The sequence below is a fragment of the Dermochelys coriacea genome, chromosome 6 (genome assembly GCF_009764565.3).
Source record: "Dermochelys coriacea isolate rDerCor1 chromosome 6, rDerCor1.pri.v4, whole genome shotgun sequence".
Taxonomy (NCBI): Eukaryota; Metazoa; Chordata; order Testudines; family Dermochelyidae; genus Dermochelys; species Dermochelys coriacea.
This window is the reverse complement of record NC_050073.1, coordinates 47,693,852-47,719,096: the sequence shown is the minus strand read 5'-3', so window position 1 is coordinate 47,719,096 and position 25,245 is coordinate 47,693,852. Positions and strand designations below refer to the sequence as shown.

Genomic DNA, 25,245 nt, shown 5'->3' with positions numbered 1-25,245 from the left:
TTGTAAGAATGCATGATAGAGATCATGTAGGTGTTTGTCTCTGTCTGAGGGGTTGTAGCAAGTGCAGTTATATCGTAGAGCTTGGCTGTAGACAATGGATCGTGTGGTATGACCTGGATGAAAGCTAGAGGCATGTAGGTAGGAATAGCGGTCAGTAGGTTTCCGATATAGAGTGGTGTTTATGTGACCATCACTTATTAGCACCGTAGTGTCCAGGAAGTGGATCTCTTGTGTGGACTGGTCCAGGCTGAGGTTGATGGTTGGATGGAAATTGTTGAAATCATGGTGGAATTCCTCAAGAGCTTCTTTTCCATGGGTCCAGATGATGAAGATGTCATCAATGTGGCGCAAGTAGAATAGGGCCATTAGGGGACGAGAGCTGAGGAAGTGTTGTTCTAAGTCAGCCATAAAAATGTTGGCATACTGTGGGGCCATGTGAGTACCCATTGCAGTTCCGCTGATTTGAAGGTATACATTGTCCCCAAATGTTCCTCAGATGTTCTTGTTAACTGCTGGAAATGGCCCACCTTGATTATCACCACAAAAGGTTTTCCTCCTTCCCCGCCTCCTTCCTACTGGTAATAGCTCATCTTAAGTGATCACTCTCCATACAGTGTGTATGATAAAACCCATTGTTTCATGTTCTCTGTGTGTGTATATATATCTCCCCACTGTATTTTCCACTGAATGCATCCGATGAAGTGAGCTGTAGCTCACAAAAGCTTATGCTCAAATAAATTTGTTAGTCTAAGGTGCCACAAGTACTCCTTTTCTTTAATACAAGCCTGGCATGGCAAGTATTACTTTTTAAAATCCTTGTGGGCCCCCACCTTTTGCACTCCAAGTGCCAAAGTTAGGAATCAACCGTGACAGATGGTGTCCTCAGAGACATTAGCACTCCCATCATGAAAGCCTCAAATGTCAGCAAGTGAAACTTAAAAGGTACCAGGTGCTTCAGCTGAGAGGCCAGAGAAAGAGGGAAAACTTAGCCTTTTAAAGATGACAGAAGATTTTGTAAGGATGAAGAGGACAAACCAGGGTGTGAAACTAAACAAAACCACAATCTGGGCCTTTCTCTGTGTACTCAACAAGAAGGGTAGAAAGGTTGTTAGGATGAGATATATTTAATGATTAGAGATGGGACCCAAACTCTAAATCAAAGCTGATGTAGTCAACACAGAGTCCAATTCTCCATTGCCCTGCATCTTGCTTAGTTATTTACACCAGTGCAAACTAGGAACAAAATTCTACCTTTCAGACTCAGTAGCATTTTTCACCCATTCTGCACTGTGTAAATGACCACACAAGGTACAGGGCAATGGCCAACGTCTCTGAGGAAGCTCCGTAGTAGGTAGGTGATATGGAAGGGGGGGATTCAGCTGTTGTGACCTGCACTGGATGTGCCATGTTTGTCTTTCTTCCACAGGACAGAAGCGACTTTGTCTGTACAAAGTGCAAGCTGGTCTCCATATTGGAAGAGAAGATTGAAGGTCTGGAGCAACAGGTAACGACCCTGCGTTGTATACGAGAGACTGAGGATTTTCTGGACCAAACTCAGGATAGCCTTCTAGGGGCACAAAGCTCTAAAGATGTAGAGCAGGTTGCACAGAGGAGCCAAGAGGCCAGTGAAGAAGCTTGGCAACATGTGACCTCCAGAAGAGGTAAGCGGAATGTCCGGGTTCCAGTAACACAGACACAGGTAACTAACCGCTTTCATGTTCTCTCCACAGGTACCAATGCGGAGAGTGGACCAGATGATATGTCTGGGGGGAGAAAGCGGAAGGAGACTCCGCTGGTTGGGAGGCATGAGATGCGATGTCCTGAGGTTGGGGGTTCCACGACCACCACTCCCAAGAGGAGAAGGCGGGTGGTGGTGGTCGGGGACTCTCTCCTCCGGGGGACTGAGTCATCTATCTGCCGCCCTGACCGGGAAAACCGAGAAGTCTGCTGCTTGCCAGGGGCTAAGATTCGTGATGTGACGGAGAGACTGCCGAGACTCATCAAGCCCTCGGATCGCTACCCCTTCCTGCTTCTCCACGTGGGCACCAATGATACTGCCAAGAATGACCTTGAGCGGATCACTGCGGACTACGTGGCTCTGGGAAGAAGGATAAAGGAGTTGGAGGCGCAAGTGGTGTTCTCGTCCATCCTCCCCGTGGAAGGAAAAGGCCTGGGTAGGGACCGTCGAATCGTGGAGGTCAACGAATGGCTACGCAGGTGGTGTCGGAGAGAAGGCTTTGGATTCTTTGACCATGGGATGGTGTTCCATGAAGGAGGAGTGCTGGGCAGAGACGGGCTCCATCTTACGAAGAGAGGGAAGAACATCTTTGCCAGCAGGCTGGCTAACCTAGTGAGGAGGGCTTTAAACTAGGTTCACCGGGGGAAGGAGACCAAAGCCCTGAGGTAAGTGGGAAAGCGGGATACCGGGAGGAAGCACAGGCAGGAAGGTCTGTGAGGGGAGGGCTCCTGCCTCATACTGGGAATGAGGGGCGATCAACAGGTTATCTCAAGTGCTTATATACAAATGCACAAAGCCTTGGAAACAAGCAGGGAGAACTGGAGGTCCTGGTGATGTCAAGGAATTATGACGTGATTGGAATAACAGAGACTTGGTGGGATAACTCACATGACTGGAGTACAGTCATGGATGGTTATAAACTGTTCAGGAAGGACAGGCAGGGCAGAAAAGGTGGGGGAGTAGCACTGTATGTAAGGGAGCAGTATGACTGCTCAGAGCTCCGGTACGAAACTGTGGAAAAACCTGAGTGTCTCTGGATTAAGTTTAGAAGTGTGTGCAACAAGAGTGATGTCATGGTGGGAGTCTGCTATAGACCACCGGACCAGGGGGATGAGGTGGATGAGGCTTTCTTCCGGCAACTCACGGAAGCTACTAGATCGCATGCCCTGATTCTCATGGGTGACTTTAATTTTCCTGATATCTGCTGGGAGAGCAATACAGCGGTGCATAGACAATCCAGGAAGTTTTTGGAAAGCGTAGGGGACAATTTCCTGGTGCAAGTGCTAGGGGAGCCAACTAGGGGGAGCGCTTTTCTTGACCTGCTGCTCACAAACCGGGTAGAATTAGTGGGGGAAGCAAAAGTGGATGGGAATCTGGGAGGCAGTGACCATGAGTTGGTTGAGTTCAGGATCCTGACGCAGGGAAGAAAGGTAAGCAGCAGGATACGGACCCTGGACTTCAGGAAAGCAGACTTTGACTCCCTCAGGGAACAGATGGCCAGGATCCCCTGGGGGACTAACATGAAAGGGAAGGGAGTCCAGGAGAGCTGGCTGTATTTCAAGGAATCCCTGTTGAGGTTACAGGGACAAACCATCCCGATGAGTCGAAAGAATAGTAAATATGGCAGGCGACCAGCTTGGCTTAATGGTGAAATCCTAGCGGATCTTAAACATAAAAAAGAAGCTTACAAGAAGTGGAAGGTTGGACATATGACCAGGGAAGAGTATAAAAATATTGCTCGGGCATGTAGGAAAGATATCAGGAGGGCCAAATCGCACCTGGAGCTGCAGCTAGCAAGAGATGTCAAGAGTAACAAGAAGGGTTTCTTCAGGTATGTTGGCAACAAGAAGAAAGCCAAGGAAAGTGTGGGCCCCTTACTGAATGAGGGAGGCAAGCTAGTGACAGAGGATGTGGAAAAAGCTAATGTACTCAATGCTTTTTTTGCCTCTGTTTTCACTAACAAGGTCAGCTCCCAGACTGCTGTGCTGGGCAACACAAAACGGGGAAGAGATGGCCAGCCCTCTGTAGAGATAGAGGTGGTTAGGGACTATTTAGAAAAGCTGGACGTGCACAAGTCCATGGGGCCGGACGAATTGCATCCGAGAGTGCTGAAGGAATTGGCGGCTGTGATTGCAGAGCCCTTGGCCATTATCTTTGAAAACTCGTGGCGAACGGGGGAAGTCCCGGATGACTGGAAAAAGGCTAATGTAGTGCCCATCTTTAAAAAAGGGAAGAAGGAGGATCCTGGGAACTACAGGCCGGTCAGCCTCACCTCAGTCCCTGGAAAAATCATGGAGCAGGTCCTCAAAGAATCAATCCTGAAGCACTTAGAGGAGAGGAAAGTGATCAGGAACAGTCAGCATGGATTCACCAAGGGAAGGTCATGCCTGACTAATCTAATCGCCTTTTATGATGAGATTACTGGTTCTGTGGATGAAGGGAAAGCAGTGGATGTATTGTTTCTTGACTTTAGCAAAGCTTTTGACACGGTCTCCCACAGCATTCTTGTCAGCAAGTTAAGGAAGTATGGGCTGGATGAATGCACTATAAGGTGGGTAGAAAGCTGGCTAGATTGTCGGGCTCAACGGGTAGTGATCAATGGCTCCATGTCTAGTTGGCAGCCGGTGTCAAGTGGAGTGCCCCAGGGGTCGGTCCTGGGGCCCGTTTTGTTCAATATCTTCATAAATGATCTGGAGGATGGTGTGGATTGCACTCTCAGCAAATTTGCGGATGATACTAAACTGGGAGGAGTGGTAGATACGCTGGAGGGGAGGGATAGGATACAGAAGGACCTAGACAAATTGGAGGATTGGGCCAAAAGAAATCTAATGAGGTTCAATAAGGATAAATGCAGGGTCCTGCACTTAGGATGGAAGAATCCAATGCACCGCTACAGACTAGGGACCGAATGGCTCGGCAGCAGTTCTGCGGAAAAGGACCTAGGGGTGACAGTGGACGAGAAGCTGGATATGAGTCAGCAGTGTGCCCTTGTTGCCAAGAAGGCCAATGGCATTTTGGGATGTATAAGTAGGGGCATAGCGAGCAGATCGAGGGACGTGATCGTTCCCCTCTATTCGACACTGGTGAGGCCTCATCTGGAGTACTGTGTCCAGTTTTGGGCCCCACACTACAGGAAGGATGTGGATAAATTGGAAAGAGTACAGCGAAGGGCAACAAAAATGATTAGGGGTCTAGAGCACATGACTTATGAGGAGAGGCTGAGGGAGCTGGGATTGTTTAGTCTGCAGAAGAGAAGAATGAGGGGGGATTTGATAGCTGCTTTCAACTACCTGAAAGGGGGTTTCAAAGAGGATGGCTCTAGACTGTTCTCAATGGTAGCAGATGACAGAACGAGGAGTAATGGTCTCAAGTTGCAATGGGGGAGGTTTAGATTGGATATTAGGAAAAACTTTTTCACTAAGAGGGTGGTGAAACACTGGAATGCGTTACCTAGGGAGGTGGTAGAATCTCCTTCCTTAGAGGTTTTTAAGGTCAGGCTTGACAAAGCCCTGGCTGGGATGATTTAACTGGGACTTGGTCCTGCTTTGAGCAGGGGGTTGGACTAGATGACCTTCTGGGGTCCCTTCCAACCCTGATATTCTATGATTCTATGATTCTATGAATGGAAAATCAGGTCCACAGTGTTTAAAATGCCAGTGACATCTCTACACTAGCACTCCCACCATGGCAATAATCAGTGGAGTTGTACCAAAAGCAACAACTGTGGGAATTTTTTTTTTGAGGGGGTGAAGTCTCATTTAGACAAGTCCTCAAGGCAAGAATTATCTGTCAGCAACAGTAATCAATAGGGAAGCTTTCCTGAATCATTCAACACCAATCGATGAGTCTGCATTACAATAACGAAAATTCTGCGTCAAGATGCTAAATGCAAAAGCCTTGTTTTCATGCTCACAAGGATCTAAAATCAATACACATTCAAAGGCAACTGTCAAGTAGTCTTATTTGTATTGCTTTTCAAGATTTTTACATTCTTCATGGTTCATTTAATAATAAACAGCAATAATACTTAGCACTTGTATTGGGCTTTCCAGCTGTAGATTGTACAGTGCTGCACAAAGTTGGATAAGCAGAAGCAGTTACATATTACATATGAGGAATCTGAAGCAGAAAATTTGTGCCTTACATCACACAGCCAGTCTACGGTCGGGCTGGGGATAGAACCCAACTCAGGTGACTCACAGTCTGGTGCGCTAGCTATTGCACTAACAGAAAAGCCCAATGCTGGATCTCTTGAATCAAAGAATGATCAGGTTTTTGATTATAAACTCCTCAGGGCAGGAACCATCTCTTCATTTGTACAGCACCAAACACACTTCACCACACTCTCACCTTGTGAACATCAGCAGAACTCCACTGACAAACTGTGCCAGTTTATACCAGCTGAGGATCTGGCCCAGTGACTGCCAGTGATTAACAAACGATCATTTTTTGTAAACCCATCTTACAAGCGTGACTGGTTTTCTTACTTGCATATTAGGGGATAATAGCAAAAACCCTAACTTACATTTTCTGGTGAATTTTATCTTCAATTAAAAAGTGTGTAGGCTGGGAGCTCTTTATGGTAGGAGCTGTCCTTTTGTTCTGTGTTTGTACAGCGCCTAGCACCACAGAGCCCTGGTCTGTGATTGGGGCTCCTCAGCACAACAGCAATACAAATGAAGAAGAATATCATTTGATATTTAAGCTATTCACTTGTGCTGTGTTTTCAACAGCACTGTTAACTTAAAAAAATCACGATCAATTTAAAGCACTGGAGAAAGGTATGTGTTTGAATGCAAGATAAATTACACACTAGAGCCCCAATCCTGCAATGATCTCTGCATGGGTAGACTGCTGGGTCGATTCACAGAGCCACTAATATCTGCCATCATTGCAGAATTGGGGGCTGGGGTGCATCTTTATATTGCATACTAGCCTGTGTTTAATATGCTTGAGTGCAACTAAGAAGCAGGCAGAGAACATTCAGACTTGTGACCTAGAGACTGATTAGGACCCTATACATTGACTTGTTGAGATTGCTATTTTGGTTTCCCAAAACTTATAATTATTATCTGTAATAAACTTTTAAATAAACCAGCTACATTTGCTGTTCAAGTCAAATTCTTTCGAAATCCTAGAAAAGACTCACACACACTAATAAGCAATTTTAACATCCTGTTTCTTCCTTTAGTCATTTTCCTCTCTGTCCATTTTGCAAACAATGTTTTGATTCTGTTCTTTGAATGCCATAAACCTATATTTGCTTCTCGATATGTACATTCTCACGACTGGTGAGATCAATGAGAACATACACAGTTCTAGCAGTAGCTTTTGTTAGTCAGGTGCCAGGGCCCTGGCTACTGTCTTTCCTCTCTGTCTAAGGCGGGGTGGACAAACTTTTTGGCCCGAGGGCCACATTGGGGTTGCAAAACCATATGGAGGACTGGGTGGGGCACGCTGTGCCTCCCCAAACAGCCTGGCCCCTGCCCCTTATCTGCCCCCTCCCACTTCCCGCCCCCTGACTGTCCCGCTTAGAACCCCTGAACCATCCACCCCTCCCTTCTTCTTGTCCCCTCACCACCCTGTCCCAGGACCTCCTGCCCCTAACCGCCCCCCCCGGGACCCCACCCCTTATCCAACCACCATCATCCCACCCCCCGCCCCCTGACAGGCCCCCTGGGATTCCCACGGCTATCCAACCCCTGCTGTTTCCATCCCCTGACTGCCCCAATCCCTATCTACCCCCCAGGACCTCAAACCCTATCCAACACCCCACCTGCTCCCCATCCCCTGACCGCCCCCTCCCAGAACTTCCACCCCATCCAACCGCCCCCTGGTCCCTGTCCCCTGACTGTCCCAACCACTATCCACACCCCTGCCCCCTGACAGGCCCTCCGGGACTCCTACGCCTATTAAACTACCCCCTGCTCCCCGTCCCCTGACGGTCCCCCGCCCCCACCAGAACCTCCACCCCATCCAACTGCTCCCTGTCCCCTGACTGCCCCCCAGGAACTCCTGCCCCTTATCCACCCCGCCTCCCCACCAGGCTGCTCAGAGCAGCAGGACTGGCTTATTGGAAAGCCTGGGAGGTGGGCGGGTGCAAGCTGGGCTGCCCGTGCGGCAGCGTCACTGCGGGGGAGGACAGCGGGGGAGGGGCTGGGGACTAGCTTCCCTGGTCAGGAGCTCAAGGGCTAGGCAAGACGGTTCCGTGGGCCAGATGTGGCCCATGGGCCGTAGTTTGCCCATCTCTGGTCTAGGGCATAGCTGAGGTAGTTTTTGATAATATTTAAAGTTGAACTGAGATGCTTCTCTAGATGTTAACAGTCTTAAAGCTGCTTATATCTTGCACTCTTGCACTCCTTATGTGTGCTCCGTCCCTGGGCTGCTAGGACTCTGTGTCTGTAGTCACTACAGTCACAGAGGGCTGTTGTAGTCTCCGGAGAGGCTGGATGACTGCCCATGTGGCTGCTTACATGGAACAAACAGAGAAATCAGGTTTTGTTAAAAGCCAACTTTTAATGAGAGCCAACCGAGTCAGGGCCAGGACACAGAGAAGCTGAAATTTATCCTCCCTTTACTGTTGTCTCTGGCCTATGCAGAGTGTATCAAAATCTCTTCCCCAAGGCAGGCACGCCCTTACACACACTAGGCTAGTATTTTCAAAATGGGTTTGTAAGAGGGGCTGCCCAGTATTGAAACATAAGTGGCTAGAGAAAGATGGCTAGGTTTCATTTTGGCATTACACCTGGAATTCAATAATACAAGTTGGCCACCAATAAACATGTCTTTTCTACAATTCTGCCTGCCTGTCACACCATTTATTGCTAACAAAATGCTCACCCTTTAAAAGAAGCAAGCAATATGAAAGCAGCTTAAACAAAGATTTCTCTTTCTGTTTAAGACCAAAATCAGTTCTTCGGGGGTCATTTTTCCAAAGCAATAGGGAAATTAACCACACAAGCAGGATGTAGCTCAATAGCACAGGCCTGCCTTGCAGCAAGAAGTATATAAAGAAGGGACCACTGCTCCCAAACACAGGCTCCATAGTACACAGGAGCTTAACTCATTGCCTGGAGTCTCCCAACCAAATCCTTAATGTCTTATGAGTTTCTCTTACTGAGGCCTAGCTGTCAGCTACATCTTCCAAAACAAGCCACAGCTCTGGGCTTCTCTCTAGAACCTGACAAAGGTTAAAGGTGGCTGGCCTGAAATTTTTAAAAACTAGATTTTGTCCTTTGTTTTTGCTTCTTTATGATGAATAAAGAAGGATTGAAAGATTGGTTTGTTTAGGTTTTTTGTTTCTTGGAGGGGTGGTTTGATTTTGGTTTGTTGGTTTTTTTACAACATGCTTTCAGGCCTTTTTCGTCCATTATGAAGAAGCAAAAAGGGACACAAATCCGTTTTTTTCCTTTGCAAGAGGCAGTCTTCCCTACGCATTGAGCTGTTCCCTCCACGCAATGGAAAGGCTTAATTCCTTCATGGTCCAGCTGAGAACAGGATACATAAACCATGAGAGCAGGGTAATCCCATATTGGTGTTAGCTGGCACATGCCCTTGCCCATATTGCACTAATAACTAGGATTTTTTTACTTCACTGGGGTCCATATGGGCACAACCATTATGCTCACATATGAAATGTGGCCCAGCCTGATAAGATATTAGGCAGTATCTAACTGTACCTCCTGTGAGAGTTAAGCGAAAGGCCTAATGAAGAACAACCATCCAGTTCTCACCAGAAAACTCCACCATGAAATTTAATAGTTGCTACCCCATGCCTCTGCCTACACTTATCTAGGCCCTGACCAATGAACTTGTCAGTGGACCTCTGTGCCCACATGAAACCCCACTGATGTCAATGGAGAACTCAAACGGAGTTCATTGCAGCATGGGGGAATTCACCATATAGGGGACAAGCAACTCAGACGTTCTGCACTCTCTGGGGAGGTCCTGAATTCAGGAAGCACCAGCTTACAGAATCTAAAGCCTATTACCATAGTATCAGAGAGACTCACAGTCATTCATGAATGTAGCCTCACAATCCCCCCCGGGAGGTAGAGAAGTTCTATCATCCACATTGCACAGATGGGGAACTGAGGCTCAGAAAAGCTAAAGCACTTGCCCAATATCACAGAGGAAGTCAGTGGAATCCCTGTTCCCAGTCTCCCAAGTCCCAGGCTAGCATCCCAACCACTGGACCATCCTTCTGCAAAATGATGAGACACGATGGTTTAAACATGGTTCTGCCCCAACTGTTACACGGGAACATCTGGTTCTGGCTCTTGTTCCTTGAAGCTGCCAAGAAAGAGAAGGGAAAAAACTACAAATAAAAAAAGGCCACCTACCCCACATACAGCATATATATACTGAGCACCGTTATCTGCTTTTGACTACTTCTGAACTATCCACTAATTCAATTTTTATATTAAATCAAACATGTCATTGTTCCCCCGTCATTAGAAGGCCCCTACAGTGAGGAAATGATGACAGTAGGAGGCGTGTGCATAGTAGCAATTGGAGCACGAATGCAATACAATTCCAGCTGTGTTTACTGGCAGGCAATATCTTTGTTCCAAATATGTGACTCACAAGTAAATGTTCTCTCTTGCCCTTGCCCTGCCCATCACAGACTCCTTGATGCCCAGGATAGTCATCTAAACCCCTCCTTTCCATCTCTCCACCTCTCTTCCTGTTTGTTCGACTGGCAAGTCACTTTGTGTAATTAACTCTTTAGACAAGTGGGTCAGGGTTTTGGGCTGCGGGCAACACTCACCTTGGGCAGCTCCCCGCAAGCCGCGACATGTCCCTCTGCTCCTAGGCAGAGATGCATCCAGGCGGCTCTGCACACTGCCTCCGCTCACAGGTGCCGCCCTCGCGGCCAATGGGAGCTGCGGAGCCGGTGCTCAAAGTGGGGCAAGGACAGCACACAGAGCTCCCCGTGGCCATCCCTCTGCTTAGGAGCTGAGGGACATGTTGCCACTTCTGGGAGCCAGGTAGGGAGCCTGTCAGCCCAGCGCCAACCAGACTTTTAACGGCCCGGTCAGCGTTCTGGTAAAAAAAAAAAAAAAAACAGGCACCTGGCAACCCTAGGGCCAGACTTTTTCCCAGAATAGCTCAAGTATATCACCTGGGGGAAGGACAGCTGATGTGGCAGTTCCCTTAATCTGATCACAGCTTGTGTTCCCTGGCTGATCAGGGTAGATCTATGAACTGGGCTGTGTAATGGGACTACCTGGCTGAACAATCAGGTCACATCTGTCTCCCATTCCATCCTACACAACAGCATGACAATACTCCAGAGAGAGTGCCTCCATTGGAATGGATCTGTAAGGCAGCTTTATATAATATACTACCTATAATGGGTTAACTTAATGGTAACAGCAGCACAAACATATTGTGCCTCTCTAAGCTGATCGATCATATTCATTAATTTCAAGAGGCCACAGCTGGTAAACTCATACCCTGAAATAGCTCCCCCCCAGGGTCTCATTTCCGGTTGCTCATGAAAAATTATAGAAAATAAACTCCTCTCCCTTCAGATTCTTCTGCCCTTGAAGGGTTCCCAACATGTGAAAGTGAAATCAGTTCCTCTGCAAGAGAAAGCCCTTTCCCCTTGCCAAGCGCTGTCCATCATGCTGCAAATAACACTTGCACATTTACACCGCTTTCAATTTATTCTTTCATTTGCAGAGGAGCAATGCAAATGAAAATTGAGATGCCAGTGGTGTGGCAGAAACGTGGGGTTGGGGAAGGTCCTTGGATTGTGCAAAATGCAAAGTACTTGATGTGTGGTGAATTACACAGGACAAAAGGAGACTGTTTCTTTCACTGAAAGAGGATTTATTTAAATTTCCCTTCTCAGGGGAAAATATAACAGTATCCTAGAATAAAGGTCCATACCATTGCAATAATACAATGATAAACCCTATGCCTTCAGCTTCCAGCAGCTGAAGATAATGGGCACTCAGCACCTCTCAGGATCAAACCCTTAGATCATCTTTCTCCAGGCTATGCATCCACTATAGAGAAGATACTTGGAGCTTTGGGAGGGAGTGTAGGCTAGTGATTCGATCAGAGGACTTGAAGTCAGGACTATTAGGTCTTAGGGTATGTCTGCACTGCAGAGTATATCCAACTGGTGGCTCACATGCATGCAGAGCCATGCTTGCCAACCCCGCCTCCAAGCAGTTGCACTGCAGAGTTGCACACAACTCATACCCGTGTAGCTGCGCTTATACAGGCTCGGCACTAGGATTTTTGAGGGACATATCTCAGGGGCCTTAGCGCCCCACTAAATTGAACAGCTTTAGGAAATGGTTCATGGCGTATTGTGGGAAAACTTCTGAATCCTTCCTGAGCCCCTGTGCACAAGTGTTCCTAGCCCCCAGTGCATTAGTCTATTCCCAACAGAGCCACTAGCTCACATGTGACCAGAGGTAAATCATTTAACCTTTCCCTGCCCTTATATTTATTAATATTAGTATTATTTAATGTATATTATCATAGTGCCTAGGAGCCTAGTCATGGACCCAGACCCCATTGTGCTAGGTGCTGTATGAACACAGAACAAAAAGATAGTGCTTACAATCTAAGTAGGTTTCAGAGTAGCAGCCGTGTTAGTCTGTATTCGCAAAAAGAAAAGGAGGACTTGTGGCACCTTAGAGACTAACAAATTTATTAGAGCATAAGCTTTTGTGAGCTACAGCTCACTACTCAGCTGTACATTGGCTACAGTAAATAAAACAACACAAAGGGACAGTGCACCTCATGTACCTCACAAGGGTGCTACAGTGCTTACATAAAGTTAATGTTTCTATGCTACTTTGAGATTCTTGAATGAAGGACACAGAGCAAGTACAAACTCCCATACAGAGCTTTAGCTCAGGGACATTTGTGATCACATACAGTAGCTTAGTTTTAGAGAAAGGTATGGGATCTGCCAGGGAAACGGAAGCAGAAAACAGTCTCTGTGCAAAATGGACAATGAGAATCAATGAAACCTCTGATTTTGGTAATTTAGAATAAGTTTCATTTTTCAGCCTTTAGTGCTGTAAAATTTGGATGTGAAACTCAGCAGGGGAACGTTTATTTACTTAAACAATTGCTTTTGTTGGAGGGTTTGGCTTTTGTTTTTAAAATTGTGGAAATATTTTTATTGGTGTTGGGCTTTACAATGGCTTGTTTCTACAACAGCCAAACCTTGAGCCAAATTTAAATTGACAGTGTCCCTTTACAAAGCGAGGCCTCAGTTCTGCAAGCACTCACATGAGTAATTTTACTCACGTGAACAGTCCCAGTGACTTCACTAGGAATTATTCATGTAAGTAAAGCTACCCGTATGCCTAAGTGTTTGCAGTATCATGCTTCAGCAATATACTGGTAAAAAACCATGCCAGGAACCATTTGTTTGAGCCATTACATTTTTAAATGGCTTCAAATGAAAATAATCACCAATATTTTTATTCTCCATCAGGCTGCAGCTACAACTACAACTTCCAGAATGCAAGGCAACTGAAGCTCTAATCATATGACTTAAACTGACCTCTTGCGATTTCTAGTGTCTGCAGTCACATGATAGAGTCAGATGGCAGAGTAAAGATGGCTGCAGTGACAGAAGAGCAGTTTGCAGCTCTGCAGATCTTATTGAAGGTAAAAATAAAAAAAAAAAAAGAAAAAGACACAAATGTACTAAGTTAGCATGATGTTTGTTTTTTAAAATCCCTGTACTGTTAAACAACTGCTGAATTCTGCCCAAGAGGTGGCTGCATTTCACTGATCCCTGGATAGAGTTTGTAAAGCAGTTTAGGAAGAAATATGCCAGCCAAACGTGACTAATAAAGAAAGAGAATGAAAAGTATTTTAGCTCATTCAGCTGCTGCCTTAAATGGTGTTTCTCTTCCTGGGCTCAACACTTTGGAAGCTGCTGCTTATAGAGATGAACTGTATGTAGTCATTTATGCTAACTTTGGAGACAAGGGAGAGGAGGTTTTAAATTGGTGATGCACTCAGAAAATGCTGTCTCCCCATGGTGGATCAATTCCATGCACATAAATGAGCTCTACAAGCCCTGTCGCCTCTTAAGGACAGAACCAGAAGAATGAAAAATGAAAGCTTCTGTATTAATAAATGACGCCCCTGCCTCCATCCTTTCAAGCAGTATTTTTTTCCTGGCTGGTGTGGTCAAGTAGCATTGTAACAGGATTTGTAGGACTGATTTAATTTGTTGCTCTTTTAAGAATTAAAAAAACATGGGGGGATTCCATTTTTGAAAACACATAAATAATTCAGGTTTCAGAGTAGCAGCCGTGTTAGTCTGTATTCGCAAAAAGAAAAGGAGTACTTGTGGCACCTTAGAGACTAACAAATTTATTAGAGCATAAGCTTTCGTGAGCTACAGCTCACTTCATCGGATGCATTTGGTGGAAAAAACAGAGGAGAGATTTATATACACACACACACAGAGAGAACATGAAACAATGGGTTTATCATACACACTGTAAGGAGAGTGATCACTTAAGATAAGCCATCACCAGCAGCAGGGGGGGGAAAGGAGGAAAACCTTTCATGGTGACAAGCAAGGTAGGCTAATTCCAGCAGTTAACAAGAATATCAGAGGAACAGTGGGGGGTGGGGGTGGGAGGGAGAAATACCATGGGGAATAGTTTTACTTTGTGTAATGACTCATCCATTCCCAGTCTCTATTCAAGCCTAAGTTAATTGTATCCAGTTTGCAAATTAATTCCAATTCAGCAGTCTCTCCTTGGAGTCTGTTTTTGAAGCTTTTTTGTTGAAGGATAGCCACTCTTAGGTCTGTGATCGAGTGACCAGAGAGACTGAAGTGTTCTCCAACTGGTTTTTGAATGTTATAATTCTTGACGTCTGATTTGTGTCCATTCATTCTTTTACGTAGAGACTGTCCAGTTTGGCCAATGTACATGGCAGAGGGGCATTGCTGGCACATGATGGCATATATCACATTGGTAGATGCGCAGGTGAACGAGCCTCTGATAGTGTGGCTGATGTGATAGGCCCTATGATGGTATCCCCTGAATAGATATGTGGACAGAGTTGGCAACGGGCTTTGTTGCAGGATAGGTTCCTGGGTTAGTGGTTCTGTTGTGTGGTGTGTGGTTGCTGGTGAGTATTTGCTTCAGATTGGGGGGCTGTCTGTAAGCAAGGACTGGTCTGTCTCCCAAGATCTGTGAGAGTGATGGGTCATCCTTCAGGATAGGTTGTAGAACACAGTGCCATCCACAGCCTCAGAAACAACTCTGACATCATAATCAAAAAGGCTGACAAAGGAGGTGCTGTCGTCATCATGAATAGGTCTGAGTATGAACAAGAGGCTACTAGGCAGCTCTCCAACACCACTTTCTACAAGCCATTACCCTCTGATCCCACTGAGAGTTACCAAAAGAAACTACAGCATTTGCTCAAGAAACTCCCTGAAAAAGCACAAGAACAAATCCGCACAGACACACCCCTGGAGCCCCGACCTGGGGTATTCTATCTGCTACCCAAGATCCATAAACCTGGAAATCTTGGACGCCCCATCATCTCAGGTTTTGGCACCCTGACAGCAGGATTGTCTGGCTATGTAGACTCCCTCCTCAGGCCCTTCGTTACCAGCACTCCCAGCTATCTTCGAGACACCACTGACTTCCTGAGGAAACTACAGTCCATTGGTGATCTTCCTAAAAACACCATCCTAGCCACTATGGATGTAGAAGCCCTCTACACCAACATTCCACACAAAGATGGGCTACAAGCCGTCAGGAACAGTATCCCCAGTAACAGTAACAGATCTTGGGAGACAGACCAGTCCTTGCTTACAGACAGCCCCCCAGTCTGAAGCAAATACTCACCAGCAACCACGCACCACACAACAGAACCACTAACCCAGGAACCTATCCTTGCAACAAAGCCCGTTGCCAACTCTGTCCACATATCTATTCAGGGGATACCATCGTAGGGCCTGATCACATCAGCCACACTATCAGAGGCTCGTTCACCTGCGCATCTACCAATGTGATATATGCCATCATGTGCCAGCAATGCCCCTCTGCCATGTACATTGGCCAAACTGGACAGTCTCTACGTAAAAGAATGAATGGACACAAATCAGACGTCAAGAATTATAACATTCAGAAACCAGTTGGAGAACACTTCAATCTCTCTGGTCACTCGATCACAGACCTAAGAGTGGCTATCCTTCAACAAAAAAAGCTTCAAAAACAGACTCCAACGAGAGACTGCTGAATTGGAATTAATTTGCAAACTGGATACAATTAACTTAGGCTTGAATAGAGACTGGGAATGGATGAGTCATTACACAAAGTAAAACTATTTCCCCATGGTATTTCTCCCTCCCACCCCACCCCCCACTGTTCCTCTGATATTCTTGTTAACTGCTGGAATTAGCCTACCTGCTTGTCACCATGAAAGGTTTTCCTCCTTTCCCCCCCCTGCTGCTGGTGATGGCTTATCTTAAGTGATCACTCTCCTTACAGTGTGTATGATAAACCCCATTGTTTCATGTTCTCTGTGTGTGTGTGTGTGTGTGTGTGTGTGTGTGTATATAAATCTCTCCTTGTTTTTTCCACCAAATGCATCCGATGAAGTGAGCTGTAGCTCACGAAAGCTTATGCTCTAATAAATTTGTTAGTCTCTAAGGTGCCACAAGTACTCCTTTTCTTTTTATAAATAATTCAGCAACACAGTATGATCTGAACACAGGATTCGGAGCATGGTGCTCCTAAATTCCAATTCTGCTCCTGCCACCAACTTCCTATGTTGCCTCAGGCAAGTCACTTCATCTATTTGTTGCAGTTTCTCTGTCTGCAAAATTAGTATAATGCCAACCTGTTGCACAGGGGAGTTTTGAAGCATAAGTAGTTATTAGTTCAGTGCTTTGCAGTTGTAAAACACTACAGAAGTACTCACTGGTTTCTCTGCATATAAACAATGGTTTCTGAACCCCGTGCTCATTATTTTCCAGGCTTCCTCAAAGGACGTAGTTAGACAACTATGCCAAGAGTGCTTTTCTAGCTCAACCAGAGGCTCAAGCAAATTGATTGACAGCACCTGTTCCAATCTGTCTGTGACATCAGAAGAAGCAGCTCAAGTAAGAGGGCAATGACACTTCATCAATGACAATACGGTCTTATTGACAGGGCCTGCTTGTAACAGGTGCTTTTCCCTCTGGTTCCTCTCTTCACAAACAGCCAAACACTGGTGAGAAGCAGATTTTGAAACTAAAAATAGTTAGTTAATAATCTGCTTTCACTGTGATGGCTAATGAGGCAGTACAAAGTCCTCAATGCTGCAGTCAGGCTGGCTCAGAACTCCATTGGGGCTCTGTGTTGGCCTGTGAGGACAGGACATCCTCACTGATACTTGAGCACAAAATGGGAAATTCTGCTCCGTCAAAATGGATACAAATTCATCTACCTTACAGCAGGGGTCATGAATCGGGTCAATGTTAGCAAAGCCCATTAAAGATCTAAAGTGCTTAAATATAATGAAGCAATTGTATCAGTGTAAGAACAAACATTAAATGCCTTTAAAAGCCATTCCAAATTATTTCATGCAGTAAGTTAAGAAAGCACTGGGTATAATCCAAACAGAGGTTTTTTCCCTCCTCCATTTACCTAGCCAAGGTTTTTAATACATTGTGTTTCATTCTGTGAGTTGAGTGAAAATACGGCTTTAAAACTTGCTCTGTTCAAACTGAGGTGCTGCCTATGGCTAAAACCCCAGTCCTACATCAGGATCAGCTGGCACAGATACCTGTGTCCTATAGAATACCATGCAATATTTGGGCCTAAATCATGTTAACCAGCTTATATTTTTTCAAGATCTAGGGTTAAAATATTCAAAATTGCTTAAGTGACTTTGGAGCTCAAGTCCCATTGATTTTCAGTTTTCCCAAGGTTGAACAACCAGTACAAAATATAGGTAGGAATGTACTATAGGAAGCAAACCTTCATCAGCAGTGGGATGAGCAAGGTCACCCAATAAGCATATTCTGCTTCCAGTTTCTGTAACTTCATATGTCCAGTTCATCCTTAAATGTAATTTCTTCTGTAAAGTAGCAATATGAGCAATTAGGACCTGACTTTCTTAGATTGAAGTCACAGGCTCTCCAGAGGCTCAGCACCACTGAAGATCGGGCCCTGGCTGTTTTTGAAAGCCCTGGGGCAGTAGTTATAATTATAATACTTAGTAAAGGACTTAGTTGGATGACATGATCCCGAATCTTGAACAGGAAGCCGGAGTTGTCTGTGTTTGGAGAGTGCAGGTTGGAGTACAGTGGATTGTGAGCAGCACGTATCAAGGGCTGTCATTCCTTACATAAAATGAAATTATATGACTGATTTTGCAGTTGGCTCCATGAGGGCCTGCCAGAATGCATCTGATTGCTGGAGCTTGGCCTATGAATGTACACTGCCCTGCACCCCATCTGAAGTCATTAAGTCATTCCCCGTGCAGTATGTGGTACCCTTCATCACTTCAGCTTCTTTTCCATTATCTGTTCCTTTCCTGCAGCTGGTCTGCTGTTTGCACAACCTCACCAGGCACATTGTGTATCGGGGCCTGTCATCTGCGGAAGAAATTCTCTCTCTTTTCCCAGAGAACTTCCACCAGAGTCTAAAAAACCTCCTGACCAAGATAATTTTGGAAAATGTGTAAGTGCTTTCCATTTGATTTTCATTTGGAAAAAAGAAAGAGGGTGTTAGACATTGCAAGTATTCACATGTCTGGCAGTCTTGAACACCTCAGCATGCTAAGGGGTAATGGTGTGAGCCTTTGCCACAGTGATTGAGCACCATGGGGCGGGGGAGGGATGTAATGTAATACAGTACTTCCTGCAATAGAATGGTAGATTATACCTGGAATGCGTGCTAAGGTTTTCCCCAAGAGTTTAGGAAGGGGTAAGGCAGTGTTTTTTCAACAACAGGTCCCTGAGATCTCCCTGACACAATTTAGGAAGGCTGCAAGCCGGTCCCTGGTATCAAAAAAATTGAGAAATATGGCGGTAGGGGACAAGCCCTCCCTCTGTCGGTGGCACTTATCTAGCCTCCGTTACCATGGTATCTGAGCATCTCAATCTTTAATGTATTTATCCTCACAACACCCCTGAGAGCAAGTATTACTTTCCCAGTGTTACAGAGGGAACTGAGACTGAGACAAATAAAGACCCAGATCCACAAAGGTATTAAGGTGCCTAAACCCCAGTTTCAGGCTTCACTGTGATCCACAAAACTCTTGCCAAATCATGTAGGCATCTAAACTCACTTGGATAAACTCAGCCTAAATTTTCAGGGTAACAATTCCCTCAGGGCCTGAGTTTGTGCCTCTGAGCACATGCAGTGCTTCTTCCTTCTAGGCATCCAGACTTCCATCTAACCCCAGAGCAATCCGTGCACTCTTACCACTGATCTATGGGATTTTCTCAAGCTCTGAGTCATTGGGTTTGTGAGAGAGAGAGAGAGAGACTGCGTGACTGTAGTTCTGGGTGGGAGATCCAGGTTCCCCTGCTCCAGTCACTTTTATTTGTACACGGTGGAACAGCTTCAACAGGAGAGACTGAGGGAGCCCTGTGTTAGAATATCTTATAGCTCAGTGGTTAGAGCATTCTCCTGAGAGGTGGGAGACCTCTGTTAAAATCCTTTGTGTTCTTCAAGCAGAGGGGTGGAATTGAACCTGGGTCTCCCACATAACTCTGGTGAGAGCACTCACCTGGGATAAGTTATAAGTGGGGGTAGTACCACCTCTCCATCCACCTCCAGCTGTTTTATGTGGACGGAGGCAAGCACCTAACTCATTTTCATAAGAAATGACTTAGGCACTTAAGTCATATGACTCCAGCAGAGGGGTTCCTGGTTGCAGATCACTAGCAAAGATAGGTGTCTCCCTGCAGCTCATATATAGTGCCTATCTCTGTGAGAGGGGTGGGGCTTAGGCAGCTCCCCACCTAATGTACTGGCTTTTGTGGATGTAGTTCAAAGGCATCTCTCTCTCTCCCCCATTCATTTTATGTGCCTCTAGGCACCTAACTCAGGTTTTGCAGATTGCAGTGTTGTTCCTGTGGTTTTTTAGGCACCTAAAAGGTATTGCAACACCTTCATCCTTTTGTGATCTGGGCCTAAGTGACTAGCCCAATGAAGCGTGTGGTAGAGCCCGGAATTGAACTTCTGTCACTTAAATCCCAGACTAGTGCCTTCACCAATGGCCCATTATTACCACCTATCAGACTGTCTCACAGGTAAGGGAGAAAATTTAAAGATTAAAGCTTATGCTGTGGAGCCTGAAGATAAATGGACTGGTCATCAGTAAATTGCACAGAGTTTCTGATGGCAAAGCAATTTTGTCTTGAATACCACAGGGCAACCTTCCCCTTTGTTCTAGTTTCTTCACCCCATCAACTCTTCCAGTTGGTACAATAAAGTTGCCACCTGCTATGGGTAGTCTCGTATCTCCACCAATTTTTTCTGACTGATCCTTCAGAAAGCAGCCACCCTACTCACCATCCCTGCTCTGCACTGCTGCTGTAATCTCTTTTAAAGCCCTGATCATATTTTTTTTTCTCTCTTCCCTTTCACAGCTCCGTCTGGAGGAGTGAAGCACAATCAAGTCAGAGTAAGTAGCAGGTTGCATTTTAAGGCTATGAATATTTCCAAAATGATTAGCAGGACCTTGAAATGTAAAACTCTGAGGTATACTAAAATGGTGTTTGCCAAACTTCTTTGAAAACTGAGCCCCCCTTCAGGAAGTGAAACCAATGTCGTCCCCACCCTGCAACCTTCCCATGGATTGTCAAGGGCTTATGTATTTCAGGGTATACATCTTCAGTGCCATCCCAAACTGTCCTTGCTCTCTAGCCCCCCACTCCCACATGGTATAGAAAACACTAGCATAGATCTTTATAGTACAATTGCTTGGTCTTCTCACGTGCTTTGGTGTTTAGTGAACAGTTAACAATGCTGACAATTAAAGCATCATCACTAGCAACTGAATTAGCCCCCTTTTAAGTGCCTGGACAGTTCACACCTCAGAGACATTTTTTCAGGCTGTCTGCAAACTCAAGCAGATGTCTGCATCGATACACTTGCTACACTGTTTTTTTTAAAGCTTTTATTTGAAACCCTAATAACTAAAGAGTTTTCTTTCAAAAGAAAGCTGACACTCTAGAGAACAACTCGAGGCCAGTGTGGGCCCTCCTTGCCCCTCCCAGTGGGGTAGGGTTGGGGGGCAGTGGACTGTTTTCCCGAATACTCTGGGAAAACACTGCAGTAAGAAAATCGTTAGGGAAGGGGTTTTCAAACATCTTGGTAAAATACAAATCGTGGGGAAAGGTTGTTCCACGGTTGCATAACATCACTGGCAATTACAGCAATTGCTTACACTAATTATTGTCCTAACTGTGCTTTTGCACATATCTTCACATTGCAATATGATCTCGGAAATGAGATGAGCCAGCGCCATGTGCCCAACCAACTCTCCATGGCCTATCAGCAATGGCTCTCCTGACTGCTGGTGGCCCTTGGACCATGTTCAGGAATCCCTGCTCTAAGGCTTCTGGCCCTTATTTTACCCTAGTACTAACTGCTGAACATGGTGGAATATCCTATTGGATAGAGAGATTATTTTCTGGGAAATGGTGGATTATGCTATTGCTGTTTATAAGGCATCTGCTGCACATTACAGAGGGGCAGATATGATGATTGAAACAACAAATATTCTGAATGGTCGATTGACATGCTCATAAAAATTAGGACAGTTTCCTGGGCCTCCAAAGCTACCGGCAATGACTCCCTTGCCAATGAAAAGACAAGACTAAACAGATGCATCTTACATTGTGTTGTGAATGCTGCCAAATACTGGACTGTGGCTTCCAAAGACAAGCGCTTGCCAACCAAGGCTGCACTGTCTCCTGGGGTTCAGCTCTGGGCAAGAGCAGGCTTCACACTGGACTGAGTCAGTGCTTGAACTTGGCTCTCCCATTGCAGGTGAGTCCCCTGACCACCTGGCTGTTTTGTGGTCTCTCTCTGCTTTTCCTTGAAAGGTCTTGGTTTCCTCCAGGTGATGAATGGGAAATGATTTTATTTATTTGTTTAAATTTTTGCGGGATGGGAAAACAGTTTCCCGCCCAGCTCTTCTTTGGAATGCAGCTTGTAGTTATTTTCCAAGGCTTTTCATGTATCGATAGCTTTTCCAGTTTGGACACACAGTGAATCATGTGATCATCCTGCTGCCTTGGCAGACTTGCTTTAGTATTGGTGCTTTTAAGCTTGCACAGCCTCTGACCTCTTAATAACCTTGAAAGACACAGCTAGGCTGTGGGCACTCCGTCAGATGAGACGATGTAACCCTTTGCTCTCCTAGGTGGTATACAGATATACAAATGATTGAACTGTCAGCCAAATTCAAAGAGTCTTATTCTCTTGAACGGTTTACAGTGTTTAGGGCCTCTTAAGCACATACATCAGTATTGCATTGAATTGCTGTTGAATTCGTTAGCTCTAGTTCAATAGAAATAAGGTCCATTAGTCATCCATCAAGTGGAAGTGCCTCAGTGCTTTTAATGAATTGGCCAGGCGCAGGGAGGTGGCTGTCCCCTTGTTCATACACTGCACGCTGGAGTTCCTTTGCTAGCAGGCATGGGGGTGGAAATCATGTACTTTACATTGCTTAGTTTTCAGATCATTCCTACATGATTTATCTTTGAGACACACTGTAGGGCTCAAATCAGGGCACACTCAAATGCTGGTGGTAAGCTGCAGGCAGCAAGCCAGTTCAATAAGGCAAGAGGGATGCTGGGATGCCTTTGAAGAGGGGAGTTAGTGAACCTTATTGCGCCCCTCCCCCAATTGTTTTACACTTTTTCTAAGGTTGTCTTGCATACTACCACCCTTGTGTGGGGTGCTGGGATAACCTTGTGTGCTGTTTCATTGCCACGGGAGGGGGTGTCCAGCTGCCAGCAGCTTATGCATAGTGCAGAGCAGAGGGCTGATTGGGAACCAGAAGGTGCCAAATGCCTCTGTTGAAATTAGAAGTCTTTGGTTTGTTTCAGTGCAATTTTCCGGCATGGAAATGTGAATCTGCAACAGTTCGCTGGCTCCCATTGCAAAGGCTAGGATCGCTGCATGTGGACAAGCCCAAGTCATTAATTTAACTAACATGTAACTTTCAATCCTACAGTCTCCCTGCCTCGGCTGGTTGATATGGACTGGAGAGTGGACATCAAGACGTCCTCGGACAGCATCGGCAGAATGGCAGTCCCCACCTGCATGCTACAGTTGAAGGTAATGCTAATCGATTCCAACCCTCCATAGGTTATAGTTTCTAGGTGACTGACTCTCTTGCACCTGAACTCTCTGTGGCAGCACAGAAGAGTTCAGTGACAAGCTACTTGTGCTGCTAGATGGGCACAAACAGAAATAATGCAAGAGAGCAGTATACTTGGAATCCCCATGTATGAGGGGAAACCATGACAGACTCTTTGCAGTATGGGAGGGTGCTCTGCTATTATGAGGAGCCAGCTTGCTGGGCCCGAGGACAACATGCATTCTCTGAAATATGGGGACAGCATTAGCCTAGCAAATCATAAGGTGCCATCTGGCCCTTCCTCCAAGACAGTTATTCACTCTTTAGTAGATTATTCTGGAGATAGTGTTTGGCTCACAGTAGCCTATGAAGGGACCTCACTTAGTGATATGTCGATAAGCTGAGATGGGGTGGAAATAGCTAGACTGCCTGGACATACAAGTTTACCCAGGCTCTACTCAACCCCTCGTTCTTCAAGAGCCATTAAAGTGAGTTGGGATGGGCGGTCTCTTCTGGAGGAGATATTCGGCGGGGAGAGAAAAATCTGGTAGCTGTGTACTCTGTGTGGACTCTAAAGAGCCCACTGATATTTCTAGTAAGAGTAGCAGATAGACACTTCTCATATGAGATAGGGTTTTGCCCTGGTATCCTTGATCAGAACCTCCCCTTTACTCATTGTTGCCTTCTCCCGCAGAGGAAGCTGTATTTCATTGGTGATGTACACAATTTGGGGAGCACACTGTGGTCCTTCAGGAGGGGAAATTGTGGTGTAGGTCAGCTATTTTTAGTCCATCTCCAATCAATTCTGATTGTCTCATGTGAGTGCAAACCACATTTCTACTTCAGATTCAGGAAGATGCTGCCTTGTGTGAGGATAACCCTGTGATCTCTTCAGTGACTGTGGAGCTGAATAAAGAAACCCTAGACACTATGTTAGATGGTCTGGGAAGGATCCGAGACCAACTCACTGCTGTAGCAAACAAATGAATGCCTGGGATGTGAATTTCACCTGCCATTTGTACCTGGAAAGGAACTCTCCTCTATTACAAATAGAGCTCTGATATCTTACAGACTGGTATCTCTCTCTTTCTCTACCAAACAAAATTTAAAGATGGTTTGATTTTTTTTGTTGGGGGGTGGGGAAGGGGGAGGTAATAACACAGCTTTCCAAAAGCAGACGCTTCAAGGTGCACTTGCTCTGGTGCCAAATGCATTTTACTAATGTTGTTGAACAAAAACTGGTCTCCCATTCAGAGAAGGATTTAAAGGCTCAGAGCCTGACTTAATCGCAAGAGTTGTAATGGGAAATAGCAGCAGCCAATGGAGCGAACACTGTTTCCCTGCCCTGAGATTAGGGACAAAAAGACTGAGGCTAGCTGATGGGCTGGCTTCCAGCGTTGCCAGACAACAAGAGTGCTTCTCTCTCAAAGCTGTGTGTACTGAGGTGCATGCTGTACGTATCTCTCTCTCCCTCTCTTAATGAGGCATAGCTAGGCTACAGATTGTTATTAGAGGATAAGGTTTTGAAATAGGACAATTATGCTGCAGTGCATTCCCTTCTGATTGACTCCATATTACTATTTGCAAAATGACTAGTCTGAGCACCTCACTGTAAGTAACTGGGTTGGAACATCTTTAGTAGCAAGTAATTTCCTCCTTCTGGCTGAAAAGAAAAGGGGGGTGGGTTTTGCTCACTTATGTTGGGTTTAATAGTCTTAGGCTTTGTCTTCCCTGCAGAACGAAAAAAGGTGTGTAGAGAAATTTAGATGGTAAAGAATCAATAGCAACTGTGTGTACCACTGCTGGGGCCTGTACCCCAAAAAGGCCAAGTTACATCTTCATGTAAAATGAATCTTTTTAATAAAAGAAAAAAATAAACTGTTACTTGATTGACTTCAGGTTTATTCTGAATACATTCGCTTCTCTCCAGACACGTTCCCTCAGTCTCGCTGTGCCACCTGCCCTCTGTATTGGTTGGGTGGCGAGTTCAGGTTTGTTCCTTTCTTTAGCTCTTACTCTAGCTGTCTCTTTCCTCCTTTTGGAGTGAAGTTCCATATCAAATGAGTCTCATCTTTCCTGCTCTCTCCCATCTCATGGATGTGATGAAAGATGGGCCTGAGGCAAAATCTCATTCAAACTCCCTCACGCTGTTTTGTGGGGAAAGAGAATAGCTGAGACCC

The 25,245-nt window shown here is 45.6% G+C and overlaps 1 protein-coding gene across 3 annotated transcripts; it reads left to right on the top strand.

The window, feature by feature from the left end:
- The first annotated feature begins 13,227 nt into the window (after positions 1-13,227).
- COMMD9 (COMM domain containing 9) lies at positions 13,228-24,949 on the top strand. Of its 3 annotated transcripts, none has more exons than XM_043516618.1 (7): positions 13,228-13,384; positions 16,734-16,859; positions 18,284-18,423; positions 20,343-20,377; positions 22,940-23,043; positions 23,760-23,834; positions 23,912-24,949. In XM_043516618.1, the coding sequence occupies exons 1-7, from the start codon at positions 13,307-13,309 to the stop codon at positions 24,050-24,052; spliced, it is 699 nt and encodes a 232-aa protein (XP_043372553.1). In that variant the 5' UTR covers positions 13,228-13,306; the 3' UTR covers positions 24,053-24,949. The 3 variants fall into 3 exon arrangements, with proteins under 3 accessions (XP_043372553.1, XP_043372554.1, XP_038261555.1); XM_043516619.1 differs by having other exon boundaries at positions 23,760-23,838; XM_038405627.2 differs by lacking the exon at positions 23,760-23,834.
- The last annotated feature ends 296 nt before the right edge of the window (positions 24,950-25,245 follow it).

Coding starts and splice junctions, on each gene's coding strand:
- COMMD9 (XM_043516618.1), top strand. CDS start 13,307: ATGATAGAGTCAGATGGCAGAGTAAAGATGGCTGCAGTGACAGAAGAG. Junction 18,424..20,342: donor AAGATAATTTTGGAAAATGT/GTAAGTGCTTTC, acceptor TCCCTTTCACAG/CTCCGTCTGGAGGAGTGAAG. Junction 20,378..22,939: donor TGAAGCACAATCAAGTCAGA/GTAAGTAGCAGG, acceptor TCAATCCTACAG/TCTCCCTGCCTCGGCTGGTT.